Source organism: Mya arenaria, chromosome 2 (assembly GCF_026914265.1).
Source record: "Mya arenaria isolate MELC-2E11 chromosome 2, ASM2691426v1".
Lineage (NCBI taxonomy): Eukaryota > Metazoa > Mollusca > Bivalvia > Myida > Myidae > Mya > Mya arenaria.
In genome coordinates, this window is record NC_069123.1 from 49,386,411 (window position 1) to 49,408,302 (window position 21,892).

General features: G+C 35.7%; 1 protein-coding gene across 1 annotated transcript; it reads left to right on the top strand.

Moving 5' to 3' along the window:
* Positions 1-1,795: 1,795 nt before the first annotated feature.
* On the top strand, positions 1,796-17,283 carry LOC128225242 (uncharacterized). Its single transcript, XM_052935346.1, has 8 exons — positions 1,796-1,958; positions 7,190-7,348; positions 8,567-8,692; positions 10,373-10,484; positions 11,022-12,238; positions 14,574-14,692; positions 15,248-15,315; positions 15,956-17,283. Exons 1-8 carry the CDS (start codon positions 1,953-1,955, stop codon positions 15,994-15,996), a joined length of 1,848 nt encoding a protein of 615 aa, XP_052791306.1. The 5' UTR covers positions 1,796-1,952; the 3' UTR covers positions 15,997-17,283.
* The last annotated feature ends 4,609 nt before the right edge of the window (positions 17,284-21,892 follow it).

The following is a 21,892-nucleotide window of genomic DNA, read 5'->3' on the forward strand; positions in this document are numbered from 1 at the left end:
CCAGCTGTACCAGAGAGGATGTCGGAAGAAATATAGTTGGCAGGTGTACTCCGAAATATACACACGAATAGGTGAGCTTTGGGTTACAATACGACGCAAACGACATCTTGTGAGAGGACTTTCTCAGAGAGATGGGGGAGATTTATGGATGGCCTCTGAACCAAAAAAATGAACAGCCATGCGTTTTTAGATATTCAGTGTAAATTTGTCATGAATTATAGTATTATCATGTGTTTCAAGTATGTTGTGTTTGTTTTTTTTGTAAATATTATATATTTATTATGTATGTTCATGAAACTGTTCGTTATATTTTTTTATTCTTAATATATTCTTTTGAAAATAACCTACACAATTATTTGTTCGTTTTTGTAGTAATTCTATTATAAAGGTGTGAAATTAAGGGGTTGAAAAGTCTTCGTTTTTTAGGTGTTGAAAAGTATTTGATTTAGGGGGGAGTTGACAAGTCTTATCACATTTAGGGGTAAAAATTAAAGGGGTTGAAAAGTCTTTGATTTCACAAATGACAAAGGGGTTGAATAGTCTTTGATTTCACAAATGACAAAGATGTTGATAAGTCTTTAAGCTTACTTAAATTTAAGAATTTATTTTTGGCTGCTTCTTAATTTTACTTAAATAATAATAATAGTAATGTCAAAAATATTGATTGTAATTATAGTTATTATGAAAATGACAGAAATGACAATAATTAATCATAATATAGTTTGTATAACTCGTTAATTACTTAGTATATTGATTATTTCAATTGTCAATATATATACATTTTCATATGCATTTTATATTATATTTGTAATATTTGTTCATGTACGTTTGTGTCTTGGCCATATCGACATTTATGCAATGTGGAAATGGCCAAAGGCAAGATGCCGATTTGCCAATAAAAACTTGTAAAAACTTGTTGAAAATTCTGACACCCCATATATGATGCACGTATATATGAGTGACCCTGAAACTAATAGCGTATAAAAACTTATTGATCAATTTCAGATACAAGTTTAAACAAATCTAACGAGTATATATATGAACTAAGCTAGAAACATTGAGATAAGGGTTAGATATACTTCTATGTTAAATGCAGAAACATACTATTCATTATTAAATTAAAAGGACTATTTTATGGTTTGTGAAATGCATTTATATTTATGGAAAAATAAATTATTACGAAATTAAGTGTGGTAAACCATTAGAAATGTTAAAACTAATATACTGATCGAAGGCCGGAACCCTTGAACAAATGTTCATTTATGCTCAAATATTGCCATTTAATTGGTACTGAAACTATTAATATATAAAACAAATTATTATTATTTAGACCCAGCCAATAAATTAAAAAGTTACATGCAAATCGAACTATATAAAGCATTTTAATGTATGTAATATTTTTCATTGTGATTGAACAGTTGAATTTAAGAGGAAATCATTGTAACTGTATTAAAAGAGTGAATGTAGCATGAGTATATTTATCCTTTAACTTATTTAATAGTTTAAACGGGATATACTTATCTCTTTTGAGTCTAAATAAAATATTATGTAGATTTAAAAGTAGGCAGGGAGTTAAAACTGTCACATGACAACTTATGTAAGCTCATTTTGTTTGCAGTAGAAGGAGTTTATTTGTGTAAGACTGACATGTATATAGATTATACATTTGTATTTTATAGTTTCAATAACAAAAGAAAAAACATAAGAAGCGTACATGGTAATAGTAACGTTTAATGTATTTTTGCCTAAAAGAAAATTATAGTTTTGTGTATCCTTTTTAATCGATTACTTTTTACTTTCATTTCAAGCTAGGAAAACAGACGAAAATTTTGGCAATTGTGATGTGAAAAGTTGTTTATTTTTCTGGAAAAATATGAAAATTAAAATTTTCAAACCTTTACCAATATAAGTAATTCAAATCAAACATTCACAGAATATCTATTGTCATAATAATGGAGGTAAGCATTTTATTCCGATATTCGGATATGTAATTTCGGATATGTCAATACACAGTAATACTAATTCATATGACGGTTTTTGAACAGGGTTGTTTTTGTTCAGTGTAGCCACAAACTCGACACTCACACAATGATCCCATTACTTGCCTACGCCATTTTGACAGGCACATACTAAAGTGCTTTAAAGTTAGCTGACGATATAGAAATAGAAGTGTTGCTGACCATATAGACATGGACCTATAAACCATGGATTGGCAACTCTCATCTGTGTTAATGCGATAATCTCAAAGTCACGCATGCAGCGGGATTTCATTCGGAGATCTTACCGTGTGGTCATTTTCGAGACGTCCGACATCCGCCGAATATATATATGTGGGAAAACATTAATTAAAATTGACTCAAATGCGCGGTACTTTCATTTGAGTTGATAATAGTCCAATTGAATCTGATTAAAATCACAGTTATTATTATGATTAAATCTAGAACGAACAAGGCATTATTAGCAGAGTTGGCGGAAATAGCCAAAGATCGCCGTTAATCACTGATCGGAGATTCGGCGGAATTTTTCAATATTTGCCGAGCGCGCGCTAAGGATTGTGGGTAAATTATTATTTCTTATTGTTTCACCGATATGGGGCAGTTGCCAATCCATGGTTTATAGTTCCGTGATATAGACAAAGAAGAAAAAAAGTTTTGAAATTAAAGATTTTTAAGACTTTTTTGTTTAATTTATTTTTATATACTTTTTATACTGTACGTATGGACGGATGTTTGTGAATTTGTTTGAAAGCAATTATTATAATTTTGATCATTTTCATTAAGAAACTATTTCTCTTTAACATGTTGTATTTTCGAAGTTGTTTTGTGAATAACAATGCAAACATAGGCAAACTCTTGCTAATGAGTAAAGTTTGATTGGTATATATTTCATTTTCTTGGTTGGGAATAGCACAAGCATTCACCCTTTTTTATATTTTCATTTTCTATTTTTAAACCACACACATTTACGGGGGATAAAGGCTTCGTGGAGTTTGTTTCTATGCTGTTTCAATAATTCACCAGCCTTTGCATATTATCTATTTATTGTTCCTCCCGGGTGAGAATCCATTTTTTATGTAAATAATGTATATCATTTTAAAATTTTAACAGTGGCCCTGAAAAGGATCGTTATCAAATTAATAATTAGTATAGTCTTTGTTTATGCCAACATCTAATTACCAACTGGAAATGGTTTTAGTGTATCTTTTAAATTCACCCTGGATGATCAACCTATTTCTATTTTATTTCTCTGGTTAATAAATCCTTGGCAAGCCTAACTCATAACACTATAGGACTGGATGGAGTCTTATGCTGGGATTGGTTACATTCTCCATCCTGGTTTGCCTGGTTACACAGCGACATTAACTTTATTGTCAATAAAATATTAATTTGTCATTTACCATCATGCTTCAATAAACCTGGGATGGCCCCTGTGGTTGTTTTTCACAGGGACTCTTAGGTTCACTGTGCTACATATCAACACCTTATTAATAGTAATACATATATGATCGTGAATCATAATGGTATATTTACACCTCAACTTCCATTCCTTAAATGAACTAACTCTCGGCACTTGCGTTAATCAATCGATGAATGCAACATCTTCGGATATGTTCGGATCGCAATTCATTGCATAACAATATACATGAAAACTATTGATCTTGTTATTGTTTGTATTGTGTCAGCAGGTCACGTAAAATATAAATCAACATTATAGAAAATGTTAATGTATTATATTTTAAATGTAGTGTTGCCATAAGTGTTTCAATTTTACGTTTGAAAGTGATTTCAAGCGGTTGATCTTTTCCCGCGTTATTGTGACGTCATTTGAAAAAAAAAAATGGTTCCGGTTACAGTCGGGTCGTTCTATTTACAGAATGGGTAAGAAAGTATTACTGAAAGGTTTTCTTAAATGAAATTTAGTAATTTTTTAACAGCTATTGAATGAAATAATGATCTATTGGTGTAAATATAAGTAATGAATTGCGGGCTTGATGCCATTATCGGGGATATGAATGCAATTGGGCTGGTCAAAGTACACGTGGAGTCCTTCAGACACACTTTGACCAGCCCAATTGTGTTCATACCCCGATAATGACATCAACCCCGCAATTCATTCTTTAAGAAAACTTGTTTAAAACCCGGTTAATGCAGTGCTATCAGCGCTTTGATTAACTTTGTCGGTGGAATTCAGTGATCACACTGTCTGTCCGTCCTCAGTGTCAAAAATCAACAGTGTCCTAGAACTTCGAGGAGGGAGATACCAGAACCTCGAATAAGTGTCCAGGTGCATACTGTTCTTGCAGAAAGTAGATTTAGATTTTCACTGTACACTGGTCCCTATTACTGCCCTATGTAGCTGCACATGCTGACTTTGCAGTGTTAAACACTGTTAAAAGATTTTTGTTTTGTTTTTAACCTAATTGGGCAAAGACTGTCTTGAACATTCTTAATCACTGTTAATGTTAAATACCTCCAGAAAAAACTATGAAGCCTCTGAATAGGATGTTTACATATGAAAATGTTAACATTAACAGAATTATTATCTGGTTTTTCAAAGTGATAGCCAAATGCAGCCATCTCGAATTATCCTGCAACTGAGACAATGTGTGCATGTATAGCAAAATCCATAACTCTAGCACAGGCATGTCGGTATGTCAGTCGGTCGGTCGGTCGGTCGGTAGACCAAAGCTTGTCCGAGTGATAACTCAACAATTCCTGGACGTATGGTCATCAAACTTCACATGAAGGTTGGGCCTGACCAGTAGATGACCCCTATTGATTTTGGGGGTCATCGGGTCAAAGGTCAAGGTCACAGTGACCTTTAATGGTAAAATAATTTTAAAGCTTGTCCGAGTGATAACTCAACAATGCCTGCACCAATGGCCCTCAAACTTAACATGGAGGTTGGGCCTGACCAGTAGATGACCCCTATTGTTTTGGGGGGTCATCAGGCCAAAGGTCAAGGTCACAGTGACCTTGAATGGTAAAAGGTCGTCCGAGTGTTAACTTGACAATGCCTGCACCCATGGCCCTCAAACTTGACTTGGAGGTTGGGCCTGACCAGTAGCTGACCCCTATTGTTTTTTGGGCTCATCGGGTCAAAGGTCAAGTTCACAGTGACCTTGAATGGTAAAAGGTTGTCCGAGTGATAACTCAACAATGCCGGCACCCATGGCCCTCAAACTTGACTTGGAGGTTGGGCCTGGCCAGAATATGTCCCTATTGATTTTAGGGGTCTTTGGGCTAAAGGTCAAGGTCACAGTGACCTGGAATGGTAAAAGGTTATCCGAGTGATAACTCGACAATGCCTGCACCCATGGCCCTCAAACTTGACATGGAGGTTGGGCCTGACCAGTAGATGACCCCTATTGTTTTTGGGGGTCATCTGGCCAAAGGTCAAGGTCACAGTGACCTTGAATGGTAAAAGGTTGTCCGAGTGATAATTCGACAATGCCTGCACCCATGGCCCTCATAATTGAATTGGAGGTTGGGCCTGACTAGTAGAAGACCCCTATTGTTTTTGGGGGTCATCGGGCCAAAGGTCAAGGTCACAGTCACCTTGAATGGTTAAAGGTTTTCCTTGTGATAACTTGACAATGCCTGCACCCATGGCCCTCAAACTTGACTTGGAATTGGGCCTGACCAGTACATGACCCCTTTTGTTTTTGGGGGTCATCTGGCCAAAGGTCAAGGTCACAGTCACCTTGAATGGTACAAGGTTGTCCGAGTGATAACTCGACAATGCCTGCACCCATGGCCCTCAAACTTGACTTGGAGAATTGGCCTGACCAGAAGATGACCCCTATGGTTTTTGGGGGTCATCTGGCCAAAGGTCAAGTTCACAGTGACCTGGAATGGTAAAAGGTTGTCCGAGTGATAACTCGACAATGCCTGCACCCATGGCCCTCAAACTTGACTTGGAGGTTGGGCCTGGCCAGAATATGTCCCTATTGATTTTAGGGGTCATTGGGCTAAAGGTCAAGGTCACAGTGACCTGGAATGGTAAAAGGTTATCCGAGTGATAACTCGACAATGCCTGCACCCATGGCCCTCAAGCTTGACTTGGAGGTTGGGCCTGGCCAGAAGATGGTCCCTATTGATTTTAGGGGTCATTGGGCCAAAGGTCAAGGTCACAGTGACCTTGAGTGATAAAAGGTTGTCCGAGTGATAACTCAACAATGCCTGCACCCATGGCCCTCAAACTTGACATTGAGGTTGGGCCTGACCAGTAGATGACCCCTATTGATTTTAGGGGTCAAAGGTCAAGGTCACAGTGACCTTGAAAGCGACCTCGACAATTCCTGGACCTATGGTCATCAAAATTTGACATGAAGGTTGGGCCTGCCCAGTAGATGACCCCTATCGACTTTGGGGGTCATCAGGCCAAGGTCAATGTCACAGTAACCTTTAATGCAAAAAAGTTAACAAATCTTCTCCCACTGATATCTCAACAATGCCTGAACCTATGATCATTAAACTTGACATGGATGTTAAGCCTGACCAGTAGATCACCCTTATTGATTTTAGGATTCACAGAGCCAAAGGTCCAGGTCACAGTGATCTTGAATGGTAAAAGGTTGTCAGAGTGATAACTCAACAATGCCTGAACCCATGGCCTTCAAACTTGACTTGGAGTTGCATCTGACTTGTAGATGACCCCTTATGATTTAAGGGGTCATTGGGTCAAAGGTCAAGGTCACAGTGACCTTGAACGAAAAAACTTGTCTGTGTGATAACTTGACAATGCCTGCACCCATGGCCCTCGAACTTGACATTTAGGTTTCTGGTGACCAGCTGATGACTCTGGATTTTGAGTTCATAGAGTCAAAGGTCATGGTCATAACACACTCTATCCTCACACTTTAATGGTCATAATCTGAAAACTGCCTTAATGGCAACAAATCAGCTGTCTTTTCGGTCCATGCATATTTCATTCAATTGTCCATACAATCCTGACAACATGGCGCTCAGGGGGGGGGGGGGGGGGGGGGGGGGGGGGGCATAATGTTTGACAAACATCTCTTGTTTAATAAGTGTCCAGTTGTGCCCCTATTTCGGAAAAATAAATAAAAACCGACAAGCGATTGGCGTTCACTTAATGGCACTCTAGTTCAATACAATGTTATACAATTTTCCTGAAACTGCAATCGAGAGAAACTTGATAACATGATAACCATTCTCTCTTACAGTTAATGCAAGCAGATGAGTTGGACCTATATTCTGGCATGTTTCCTGCAGAGACGGAGCAAGAGGAGATTGTTTGTGGATGTCGAGGCAGAGGACGTCGGGTGAAGAAAGCTCCCAGGCTTCCTCTCATTGCCATGGTGATGAGAATGGAACTGAATGAGGTACATGTAGGTGGTCAAAAGTTTGAAGGATACTAGTGAACTAGAGAGCATTTCATGATGAGAAACAGGTACAGAAGAAAAACAAATATAAAGAAATAGAAACATAGGAGAAAAAACTGTGGTATGGTAAAAACAGTAGGCTGTAAATGAAATGAAAGACATGCTGGCACGTATGTTTTATGAGGACCCTGCCCTCTAAATGAGAACCATTTTTCCCCATTCAGCATTTTTATTTTAATCTGCCTCGTTCCATAAACAGTCAAGTATAGAGAAATAAATATCAAATACCGACTATTCTGGTTACAGTAACAATTATCGTTCAGTACAAGTTTCAGCTACAGCAAAGCTGTATACATCCCTGGTGTGTCAATTAAAAATTGTTCATTGAAAATGTGGCTTCCAATTATCAATACACAACTTTCAGCAATAATGAGAAAAGCTTTGCTCTATTATCGAAGTATGTACTGTAACTTTTATGATAATGTATAGTCTGGTGTGAATGCATGAAATCAGCAACCTGAGCAGGTACGTTATAAACAAATGGCCCTGATGTTATGTTAATCATTAGAACAAATTGGGTTTTTTCTGTATTTTAATTTTGATTTAAATAATTTACTAGATACAAGGTAAAATTTGAATAACATGGTTACAGCAAACATACTTGTTCTATCAGGCACAAGTCTGTTGGGTTGAACATGACGGTTAGTGATGACTTAAGCCAACCTGTGGTTAAAGTTCCTATTATAGATTGGGGTTAATATACGGTAACCCTCTGCTGGTGCACTTTTTATTTTATCATTTTGCCTATGAAAGCTGCTGACATGGTTGGCAAAAAATGCTTAAAATTACATTTTTTCAAAATCAAGTGAAGTTCTGTTTCTTTTGTAAAATTATAGTTACTTTAAAATCCAAGAAAGAGAAATTTTAAACAATTTTATATGATAGAAATTTCAACGGAACTCAAATTTCAACGGAACTCTGAGCTAGATATTAGTGAGACATTAGTCTGCATTGCCTAAAATAAAGACTTCAATTAACATTTTTTAATTCAATGAACAGTAAAACAATACCTGTGTCCATGCCTGTATTTTGTCACTTATGTGATTTATTTATATAGAAATATTCAATCATTATATATTATGCTTTGTGCTTATTATTGTGTCCATGTGTGACATGTCTTATTTAGTGGTTACATGTCTGTGTACTTGCAATGTGCAGGAGAAGTACAATCGTCCCGGTCGGGGAAGGGGTAGAGCGTTAAGGGATCATGCTGTGCAGCAAGGGAAACTAAGGAGACCACACACACACATGGCACATGACACGACACATGACATCTCGCAGCAGGTTAGTGCAGTCATGTCAGGTACAGAGCTTATATTGGGACACGCTCAAGATCATTTGCATATATACAAATATTGGATCACATGGATAGAAACATCGCAGGGTTTATTTTGGAATGTATGTACCTGACCAGAAGCTGTGTGAGCTTTTTAATCCCTCGCCACAGAGTGGGGAGAGGATTATAGGAATGCACTTCGTCCGTCTGTCAGTCTGTCCGTCCGTCCGTCTGTCCGTCCGTCCGTCTGGCTGTTACATTTCATGTCCGGGCTATAACTTACTTATGCATTGATGGATTACCATATTACTTGGTACAAATGTTGTAACCTTGAACTGGGTCCATACCTCAAAGGTCAAGGTCACATCTGACATTTAAAGGTCATAGTACACATGCTTGTGTCTGGGCTTTTTACATTTAGCAGTGTAGACATGTCAAATTTTACTGGATTTATTGACCTTATACATTTCATGTACTTTTAGCAACAATTACTGAATTTGATCCAAAAACTCGAACCAATTGCAATTTGTGCCAGGTATCCATCATGAAGTTTCAGGTCCATATTATGACAATGCTAAATAGAGGATAAGATATAAATGTTAAATGAAAGTGTTTAACAAGTTGCACAGATTGATACTTAGCGCACTCTACCAAGCATTATAATTATGTGCAACAAGTTTAATATTAAAAAAAAAACAATGGACACAAATTTATGTGATAATATATTTATAACATGTGTTTTCTCTTCAAAAGCAGTAAAACAATGTTATGACGTCTCCACAATATATATATATATGTATCATTTTATCGAAAATACTTAAGGCTTGCTATTTCATCGATGTTATAAATCAAAGACTCATTTTCCTTCTTTTTTTAGCCAATATAACCTTGACATTGATCTTACCTACACTACACACAATATGAATAACTTTAACAAATATCCTTTTATAATATGTTCATATATCCAAGAATATTTAGGTTACCGATCAAACAACTTGTATTTCCTATATTCCCACTCTTGACCAGTGGTTGTGTACAATTTTGGTTAGATTCAATGTACCAGTCAGGTTGCGAGAAAAACAAAATATACTAAAAAACAACGGCAGGGGAAACAGCCGTCCTTTGGACTGCCTTGTTTCAATGGCAGCAATAAAATCACAAGTATATGAGCGGATGACTTCGTAAAAGGAATGAATGTAGATTTTTGGATGGGATGAACAAAACTTAAATAATAGCACATACATCACAAATTTCATACAATATGCAATAATTCTAAGTCACACATACTGGTAAGTGGCTTAATTTTATGAGAGCTAAATATTCCGGATTGATTATGAATTAACAAATAACAAATTTAAAACCTAGTAAAATATCCATTTATCAACTGATATAGATTAATTTTGAAATCTGCTTGAATGTGACATATGTTTTAAAACCATTGGTCCTGAACATAAAGTTGAAGTGCCAGGGATAGTTCACCTTGATGAATGTAGGACTTGGAATGCACAGCAAAATGAATCACTGTCAATGGTCTAGCTATAGTGTCATCATGCAATTTGGCCATAATTAAAATTTGGCAAAAACAGAGACCTCACAAAGTAAGAACAAACTACAGTGTTTTAAATGTCCTTCAAAGCTTTGATGATGGTTGTATATACATTGTATCTGTTTCATTCCTGGCTGGCTAGGCTTCCTATGAGGGACAGGGCAAGACGGAGGGACAGGGCAAGATGGAGGGACAGGGCAAGAATGAGGAAGCATTTGCTGACCATCACGACTTTCCTACTCTTCAACAAGCAGGTACACCATTATTACAATTCCCCTTACGAATAGTACAAGCAAACCTGGCAGGTTCTATAACATTACAGGAACAGAAATCGATGTTTGCGTTATGATGTTATGATTATGCTTTCTAAAAGTACATGACTGTATTTTAAACATTTAATAAAATAAAATATTCCGTTTGATGAACAATTATGTCTAAACTAACTGTGTAATGGTGCCATGATGTTTTTATGCCCCCCTTCGAAGAAGAGGGGTATATTGCTTTGCACAGGCATGTCGGTATGTCGGTCGGTCTGTCGGTAGACCAAAGCTTGTCCGAGTGATAACTCAACAATTCCTGGACGTATGGTCATTTCTTAATCTTCATAATCTTAAAACTGCCTCAACGGCATACAATGTTAGCGACAAATCAGCTGTCATTTCGGTCCATGCATATTTCATTCAATTGTCCATATAATCCTGACAACATGGCGCTCAGGGGGGGCATAATGTTTGACAAACATCTCTTGTTGTGATAATGTTATTTTTTATGTGTTGTCTCTTTATATCTAGCTACCCGCAGCAAGGCTACAAGCCGATCTTCTGCCACCAGCACCCAGGCTTCCAACCAGTTACCCCCAAAGACAGCCTTCAACCCCCACAGGCGGAACATGGCTGGCGTGGTGGACAGTCGAGACAGCAGCCTCTCAAGCAGGAATGATGAGACAGGGGAAGTCAAGTCCAAGATCAGAAAGAGATACTTCGACTTTGCCCAGGCCAACCAGGATCTCCTGCAGGAGTTCCCATTGACAATGCCCACAAAGAGAATATTGACATTGACAAGACATAATCTTGACAAGTTTAATGCTCAGAGTAGTGATAGTGAAAGTTGTAAATCTGGCTCTGTATTAAGTGTGGGGTCAAATCAGAATGTACCCATGTATGAGAGATATCCAGTGACTTTAGACGACATAAGGAAATCTAGACATCACCAGGCTAACCATCCTTTACCAAGCAACCAAGACAACCTGCGTGCTGAAAATTCATCCATAAACTTAAGTAAAGATGAGCAAAAGAACACAAGATTAGAAAATGCTATGGATGCATATCTTAGCAATGAAACTAAATGTGATAAACTTCCTGCTGATAACACTTTATTACAGGTAAATGATAAAGATGATGTAAACTCCAACCAAACTGACATTTCCAATGTGTCAAATTTGAATGGCTCAAATTTTTCAGAGGAGGATAATAATCCTGACCCTACTGATCATGCACAAAGTGGACAGGATGTCAAATTTGAAGGATCAGATAAACAAGATAGCGATAAACTGTTTCCTATAAACACAGATGTAAATGCTGTAATTGACTTTGATAGAAAGGTTGCTCAAGCATATATGACACCAGATCAAGTTTTAGCAAATAGTACAAAATCTGAAACAGAGAGTGCAAGTGTGGCAAGAACAGCCTCTGAGAAGATCGGCTCACTTGAAGAATTTTCTTCCTCTGCTGCTGAAAGTGATATACCTTGCTTGAATAAAAAACTTGAATCGGGTGAAAACAGTTATTATGCATTAACCAAGCCTGAAAAGATAGTCCCTAAGATCAATTCGACCTCCTTATCCCAGCCTGTGTATGTTGAAGGTAAGGAGACAGACAGTGAGTTGGAGGGCTTCCAGACGGTGAAACACAAGGTGAGAAGGAAGACACCACCAAAGGCGATAGTTGCAGTAAGACCTCTACAGCAAACAGACACTGTCTGGAGACTATATGGAAGGGATGTCATCCAGGTACAGATGAGGTTATATTCATAATTCCATGTACATATGCTTAAACTAAATTCAGGCTTTCCTAGAAAATCAATGTAATATTAAATAGTATGCCTATATTTGGGATTTGGATGAAGGCAAAAAAGCAACATCTGGTTTAGGTTATATTTGCCAACTCTACTGCTTTTAGCTTGACTATTAGAAGAATAAAGATAGCCATACAGTATAGCTATCCTGATCCTTCTAATAGTCAAGCCAGGGTGAGTAGTTTAGCCTATACTACTCACCCTGAAGTCGATATCACAGGTCGATTAAGGTTTTTCATGTAAACACCTTTAAGTCATTATCTAATACATCATGTTTTGCATTGAAACTTAAAATATATTTTCGAAATTCTCTATCCTACATAATTAATGAAGTTTGATAACACTATTCTGAATTATATAATGCTAATAATGGGCTTTTATTATTCTTGGACTTAAATTCTGGTTAAGATTTTTCATGTAAGCACACATACCCCGGTAGGTTAATACATGTATCTCAAAAAAATACTTGATATATTGCATTGAGACTTTATAAAATGGTACTGGACAATCCATTCTACTTAAACAATCAAGTATTTTCAAAATTTTGCATGAAATGCTAATTATGGTCCATTAATATTCGACTTAGAAATTCTGGTTAAGGTTTTGCATGTAACCACAATACACCAATATCTCCACAAATATGTCATATATTGCAATATTATACCTCACATAAAGGTGTCCCTTCTTTGTATATATAAACTCGATCGGTCCGTATATCACTGTATTTTGATGAAAATCCAGTTTAATGACGTCAGCAGTCCATTTTATATTTTTGGCCGGTCCGGACCTCGCCAAAATTGTAATGTGGACCGCTGACGTCATAAAACAGGTGAGTGTTGCTTACAATTTTCACAACGGCAATCACTTGTCGCAAGTACACATTATTAGCTTTGTTTAATAAAACACATTTAAATCGATTTGAAAATATCGAATGGTAATGAAATGTTCGGTATAGTATAAGAAAGTCAGCCCCCGATAGTGAATGGACCTCGGCTAACGCCTCGGTCCATAAACACTTTCGGTGGCTGACTGGCCGGTCCTTATAATGTCATTAATGACCCTCAGTGGTGTGTTATATTTCTTAATTGACATGTTATTAATGTGTTCCCAACCATCCAACCCACTTATTTAATCAAGTTTGATCACTTTAGCTTGCATATAAAGCTAATTATTGTCCTTTTATTATTTGACTTAGAAATCCTGGTAAAGGTTTTGCATGTCAAGGTCTCAGCAAATACATCATATATTGTATTGAAACTTTTTACAAGGCTCCGAAACAGTTACTGTTATAGTCTGTTGTTTATTATGTTTTGAAGTGTGTTCTTTAAAATGTCAGTGGTCGAAATAAATGCAAGCCTGCCAGCCCTGCACTGGTAAAATGTCTTCTGGGCTTGCTTATATTTTGAATTTTAAAAGCAGTTCTTGTTCAAATTTTTTATGCCAAGCAATGTTATAAGAATTCGGGCTTGTTCATCCAAAAATCTTATTTCGACGACTGATATGTAGTTAAAAAAGCTTTATAACGAAGATATCTTTAAAGCTGCACTCTCACAGATTGAAGGTTTTGACACCTTTTTATTTTTTTGTCTTGGAACGAGCCAATTTTTGCAAAAATCCATGGATTAGACTGCTGACAAAAAATAGATTGCAGGTTTTATATTTAAGTTCAAAAATTGATGTTTTTTGCATTTTTTTTAAACCGTTAGTAACGGTTTAAGCCATGGGAATATGAAAATCTACAATCTGATTTTTTTGTCAGCAATCTTATATCATTGGTTTGCAGATATTTACGCAAAAATTTGCTCTTTTCAAAAAAAAAAAAAAAAAAGTTGTAAAATAGGTATGTCTGTGAGAGTGCAGCTTTAACACCATTCCCCAATGATGACAATAAGGTTCTTGCATAAGGCCTAATAACTTTTTTTTTTTAAATAAGCCTACATACCCTCTCTGTCTTTTGACAAGGTCCAACCCTTACCATACAAAAATGGTTTTGGCTCAACCAACCCAAATTCATTTATTACTTTTCAGCTGTAAGAAAAATGCAAGCGCTTCAATGAAAAATGAATATTTGTATAAGCCCAGTTATTAGACATTCCACTAGTGGCATTGGTACTTACTTAGACTCTTGTTGATATATTTCATTAGAAAGAATCGTAATTAAACACAATAGAACCTACAAGCGGATTTTCATCCATCTTTAATTTCTAGGATGATGTAATGCTTATATACTTTGGCATTTAGTGTAATTTTTCATTATGCCCCTGATACAGGTTGATGGGTTGCCAGCAGTGTCCGATGTGAGCCACCTGCACAGCCTCGTCAGTGGATTTGGCATCATTATTGACCACCAGGTTTGCTTGGAGAATGGAGCCACTGCCATCAGGTTCAAGTGAGTGTTAATTATCATTTGCGAGAAATGTGAATTGATGAAATGTACTTTAGGAAATGTTGTATTATGGGTCAGGGCTTTACTTGTGAAGCCCAAAGGACTGTTCCAAAGAGGTCAGTGATTCTTTACTTAGTTATATATGGATTTTCTAAGAATATTCGAAGTATTAATGTACCTTCCTGTTTCTATTATCAATGCTTCTAACAGATGAGAGCTCTAACAGAGCTTCAGGAACCTACATTTGTACTGTATTTTTACTGTACATCAAGCTCAAAGTTATACTGAACTTATTTTTACAAGGACAATTTACAGCACTGGCACGTTGTCATTATAGCTAGTGTCCTGGCAGAAGAGTATTTTAGTCCATCAGAGTATTCCAAAGTGCCGTGCTAACTTCTAATATTCATGTATGACAAGATGATAATAAGTTATCTTTAATTGGATCTGCCTTCAGTTAAAGGATAACATAAAATTGATTTCTTAAACCATAATGACTTGCTCAAAGGATAAGGCTCAATTTGATAATATTTTATAACATTTTGTTCCTTTGTACAGATTGTGTAGTGCAGAGTCATGTGAGTTTTGTGTGCAGTGTCTTGATGGTTCGGACTGCATTCTACCAGGTAAGCTCCATTCTCAGAACCACAATTATCACAACAGTTCACTTAATATTATGATTACATCTCCTCTCTGTTCACAAGCTTGTCTGCAGTTGTCTTGGTTACAGGTATTCAATCAAGGCATTGGTGTCATTGGGGCCAACATAAAACACTTTCACCTTGGTCATAACTCAAAAACCTTCAAAGATACTCTTATAAAACTGTGCGCACATTACCAGTGACAATTTTCGCTTGTGTAGCAAGTCCAAAAACTCTTAACTCTTATAATTGTAAAGTTATCATATATGTCCATTGATCTCCCTTGATAGTTTGAAAACAGTTGTGCAAAAAAACAAAACTGTGGCCATAACATGAAAACTAATGAATTTTTTCGAATGAAAATTTGTCTGTATGTGAGCATAGACAATAACCAGAAGTGTAGCCAAATCCATAATGCTGGCATTAAACATTGTGGAGTTTTGCAACTTGATTGACAAATGGATTGAAGAACATTGGCATCCACCACCCATGCTTTTCTTTAATGTGTATTGAGCCTACAACTTCAACTGACAAATTTCTAAATATAGAAGTATTATATGTTTCATTATAGCGTTCAGATTGAGGGATAATTATTTTATACATGCTTAACAATGTTACATTTCAGATAGCAACTCGCGAATCAGCTGCCGTCACCTCACAGTCTAGGCCGGGAAAATTTCTTGTCAACAGCTATGTTAAGATGATGAATAATATCCTGGATTCTAATTACACATGTGTAACTAAATGTGAAATTATAGTTAAAAGATGAACAAATACATATAGTTGGTCATACGTATATGCATCACTTGCTCCCCTGCTGTACATACAGCTAAACACCAAAACCAGTTCAATTAGCTATACCATATATGTTGTTTGTACAAGGTGTATTGTTTGTATCATGAATATGATCCTTATACTGTAGCCCAAAGTAGTCCCCATAAGACTTGAATGTGTCATTAGCAACCTGATGTGTATTAGGTTTAGACATGTACATGAAGCAGCAATTAGCAATGATCTCAGGGAGCTGATCTCAACAATTACTTCTAGATATGCTACTATTTCATTCATTTTATAATTTATGGATACATGTTTACTGTTAATACACATTAGCAACTGTTTATTATACTCATTCGAAATACTGTAGAGCATAAATTGTGATCATAAAACAAAGAAAATATTATTTATAATATGGCCTTCTTTTAAAATGTTGGTATTTAGATTTCCTATATTTTAACACTTGGTGGCTACCATGTACCGAGCACTTTTCATTTCATTAAATCAGGAACATTATAATTTGTAAATAGTTTATGCTCATGAGTTTCTGATGATCTATGCAATGCTTCAAACAGTATGTTATTTAATGAGTAAATAAATAAAACTGTTGTGTTGTCCATAATGATATTAATTTATGTTTCAACACAAATGTTGAAATTGTTACTAGAAGCAATGATAAAATATATAAAGCAATATAACATCATTTTACACCGCATTTTGGTCGAAGTGCTCCATACAGCGGTAAATGCAGTATGTTCAAGATTCAGCATTTCATTATTTTATCAATGGAATCTTCCCATATTTTCAGCTTTAATAGCTAATACAATGTTATAACAACAGAAAGTGATCATATGTTTTAACTACATGAATTTTCCTGACAACCTAATATATGGTCTAACCCTTAAATGAGGGTGAATAAGCTCGAATCACACACACTCACACATGCACGAAGCACACACACACACACATGCACGCACGCACACACGTTTAGCTGGGATATAATATATAATTATGTATTTCTCCTATGTCTGTATCTATGCAAGGGTGCAAATGCACCAAATGTGCCAAATTTTATTTTTCTATAGTAGAAGCTTATATCATAATTTTTCATCAATTCCATTTAGCTTTCAGATATTGTTAGTGTCATTCTCCATTCTTTTGTTGTACATGTACTATGTAAATAACAAATACTTCATTAAAATGAAAAATAATGTGATTTACTTATATGATAAATCAACACTCTTACAAATAGAGATAATAATTGCCTATTGACCAGTACAAGAATTGTGCAAACACTTGGTAGAATATATGGGATTGTGCAAACACTACAGAGGTAAAATATCATAATACTGAAATTTAATTTTTAGCCGGATTTTTTATCGAAAAATTACAGGTTATAGAATGGCGAAAAACGGGCAGGCGGGCTTTCAAGAGCTTTTTATCCAATGGTTATCAAACTTGGTCAGATTATTTGTCGGCATGTTATCTTGAATATATAGGAATATGGGTCATCTCCGGTCAAAAACTAGGTCACTAGGTCAAATCTTTAGAAGAAATATTTCACAGAAATAATTTAACAATTTTTATCAAATATTGATGAAAGATGGTCAGAATGCTTGTCTGCATTATATCTTGCATATTTTTAACCAGTTGTACACATAGTGAATATCGGGCGGCCGGGCAGCGTCAAACTCGCCTATGAAACTGAATAACATTAGTAAGGGTTGACATATCTTGAACAAACTTGGTCTTTAGAAAGAGTTTATGGGTACCTTTCATGGAATTGCGTTTGGGGTCCCTAGGGTCAAGGTCAAGAGTCACTGTTACTCATAATAGAAAAACGGTTGAAACTGAATAACTTTAGTTAGGAATGATATATCTTGATTAAACTTGGTCTATAGAAAGAGTTTATGGAGACCTTTCATGGGATTGCATTTGGGGTCCCTAGGGTCAAGGTCACTGTTACTCATAATAGAAAAACGGTTGAAACTGAATAACTTTAGTTAGGGATGACATATCTTGACTAAACTTGGTCCATAGGAAGAGTTTATGAATACCTTTCATGGGATTGCGTTTGAGGTCCCTTTGGTCACTGTTACTAAAAAATAAAAAAAGGGTTGAAACTGAATAACTTTAGTAAGGGTTAACATATCTTGACCAAACTTGGTCTATAGAAAGAGTTTATGGGTACCTTTCATGGGATTGTGTTTGGGGTCCCTAAGGTCAAGGTCAAGGTCACTGTTACTAAAAATAGAAAAACGGTTGAAACTGAATAACTTTAGTTAGGGATGACATATCTTGACTAAACTTGGTCTATAGGAAGAGTTTATGGATACCTTTCATGGGATTGCGTTTGGGGTCCCTAGGGTCAAGGTCTAGGTCACTGTTACTAAAAATAGAAAAAGGGTTGAAACTGAATACCTTTAGTCAGAGTCCACACATCTTGACCAAACTAGGTATAAAGGAAGAGTTTATGGATACCTTTCATGGGATTACGTTTTGGGTCCCTATGGTCAAGGTCAAGGTCACTGTTATTTAAAATAGAAAAATAGTTGAAACTGAATTACTTAAGTCAGGGTCCACATATCTTGACCAAACTTGGTATAAAGGAAGAGTTTATGGATACCTTTCATGGGATTGCGTTTGGGGTTCCTTGATTCAAGGTCATGGTCACTGTTACTAGAAAAAGAAAAATGGTTGAAACTGAATACAGATAGTCAGGGTCCACATATCTTGACCAAACTTGGTATAAAGGAAGAGTTTATGGAATCCTTTCATGGGATTGCGTTTGGTTCCCTTGATTCAAGGTCAAGGTCACTGTTACTAGAAATAGAAAAAAAATGGTTGAAACTGAATAACTTAAGTTAGGGTTGACATATCTTGACCCAACTTTGTGTAAAGGAAGAGTTTATGGATACCTTTCAATGGATTGCATTTTGGGTCAAGGTCACTGTTACTCAAAATAGAAAAACAGACACAGGCTGAAGTTCTTCTGTCAATCATTAAAAACCTGGTTTCGTCGCATTGCGGCGTTTCTTGTTTAATATGGGTCAACCCGGGTCAAAATCTAGTTCACTAGGTAAAATCTTAGGTTAAAAAAAATCCACGTCATAAATTCAACATTTTTTTCATATCTTGATGAAACAATTGGTCATCCCGGGTCAAATTCTAGGTCACTAAGTCAAATCTTAGGAAAATCTTTCCACGTCATAAATTCAACAATTTTTGTCAAATCTTTATGAAACTTGGTCAGAATATTTTTCTGCATAATATCTTGAAAGTTCTTTAATATGGGTCATCCCCAGTCAAAATCTAGGCCACAATGTCAAATCTTAGGAGAAAGAATTCCACGGTCATAAAAATTCATTCATTTTTGTCAAATCTTTATAAAACTAGGTCAGAATATTTGTCTACACGTTGTCTTAAACATTTGTGAACATAGGTCACTAGGTCAAATCGTAGGAAACATTTTCCCGATGTCATCAAAAAATGAAATCTTAGATGATAAAGTGTGTCATCTAGGGTCAAAAACAAGGTCTTATTGGAAAAGCCGATGTATTTATAAAATGTTCATTTTTCCTCACACAAATGGAATAGTTTTTGTTTATCAGGTTATTTGTATGAACGATATCTCCGATAAGTATAAATATGGGTCTTTTTGGTTAAAAATACTAGGCCACTAGCTCAAATCCCAGGTTTGCAAAATTGCATCGTCAAATAAAAAATCCGGCTTTAATGCGGCATTGCCGCAATGGCGTCTTGTTCTAAATATGTATAAATAAATTTCAAGTATGTTGGAAAAGAATCTGATACAGATTCATACGACTAATTTTCAAAATCACTATGTAAAGAGTTGAATCAGTATTTGAAAACCCTTAGCCATCTTCAATTTTATGCTCCTCAAAGGTTGACAAATATATTTCTCACTGTCCATCCTCCATATTTAAATGTCTCCGTCTGTTACATTCTTGCCTGAGCAATAACTATGTAAAAGCTTCACTATTCAAAGAATAAGGAAAGCTATACTACCCACCCTAGCATCGACGTCGGCATCAGAACTTGGTTAAGGTTTTACATGTAAGCACCTTGAAGTCATTATCATCAAATACATCATGTATTGTATTGAAACTTTATATATGTATTCCCAATTATCCAACTGCTTAATAAATGAAGTAAGATAACGCTTGAAAATAATTCAAACTATGGACCTTTATTAATTGACTTTAAAATTCTGCTTAAGGTTTTGCATGTAAGCACACATAGATTTATGTCTCAGCAACTCCTTGATGTATTGAGACTTTATACAATGGTACGCGACTACCCAACCTACAATGCACTCGAATAACGAAGTCAGATAATTCTGTTTTGCGTAAGATGCAAAGTTTGACCTTTTCTTACGGTTTTGCATGTAACCACATTTAAGTCAATATTTCAGCAAATACATCATGTATTGCATTGAAAATTTAAACAAGTTATCCAAACCATCTAACCTTGATTAATTAAGAAAGTAACTGTAACGTGCATATACATTTTTGTAATGCAAATAATTGCCCTTTATCATTTGACATCTAGAAATTCTGGTTAAGGTTTTGCATATAATACACACGCAGGTTAATACCCCAGCAACTACTTGATGTATTCCATTGAGACTTTATACAAAGTTACTGAACCATCCAATTTACTTGTATAACTAAACAAGATAACTGTATTTTGCAAAAATGGCCATTTATTATTCGACTTAGAAATTCTGGTTAAGGTTTTGCATGATACAACATTTAAGTTAATATCTCAGGAAATACATTATGTATTGCATTGAGACTTTTCACATAGGCTCCCATCCATCAACCACACGTTTTGGTGGATTAGTTGACTTTTGTTCTGGTGAATATACTGATACTGATTATTCTGCGCTAGTCCATCCCATGATCAGGCCAATATGTATGCAAAAAAACTACAGAACCAAGCTCAGTAGCAAAAAAGTTTAAACATAAACCCGGTTTAATGGCACTGGGTAAACGCCAAAGACATAGAACATAAAAACAAAAAATCACAAACAAGACACATTGAAGAACAGCACAAAACTCCACAAACAGCACAGTGCATACATACTATATAAAAAAATCCAAGTTTAGCTCGGATAAGATATATAATTTTCTTTCATGCTTTACAATGAAATATGGGTTTTTAACAGTGAAATAACAACAGTGAAAATATCAATTTGATATTTTCACTGCAAAATAAGGAGTGAAAATATCAATTTTCAGAACTACTTTTAAAATCCTTTGTTGTTAATAAAGAAATATTTTATAAATTTAAATAAATATATAATTGGAAATTAACAACTTACCGTTTATTACCGGTTATCCCGTTTATCAAACATTTTACTGATCTTTGAAGCTGAATGTTCGAACATTTGCTTTCATTCCAAACAAATTACAGACAAAAACAACTGTTCGAACATAAATAAAATTTTATAGCATCGATCAAATGTATTTTGAACTGTTAACCGTTGTAGTACGTAAAATTAGCTTCCTGGAGAATTCACACAACAATTTACAGATAGATCCAATATTTTTTTACCCCACCCACATCTCAAAATGTGTCAACAAACTAGCGTGGTATTTACTCTTCTGGAAAACAAACATTTTAAAGCGAAACAGACTGGTCTCTGACAGTAAGATGACTGTATATTAACTTACTATAAAAACACGCGTATATGCAGTCTTAAACTAAGAAGAATGGTTAAAATCCAATGAGTATCCACATTTGTTTTGCCAACACATTTGAC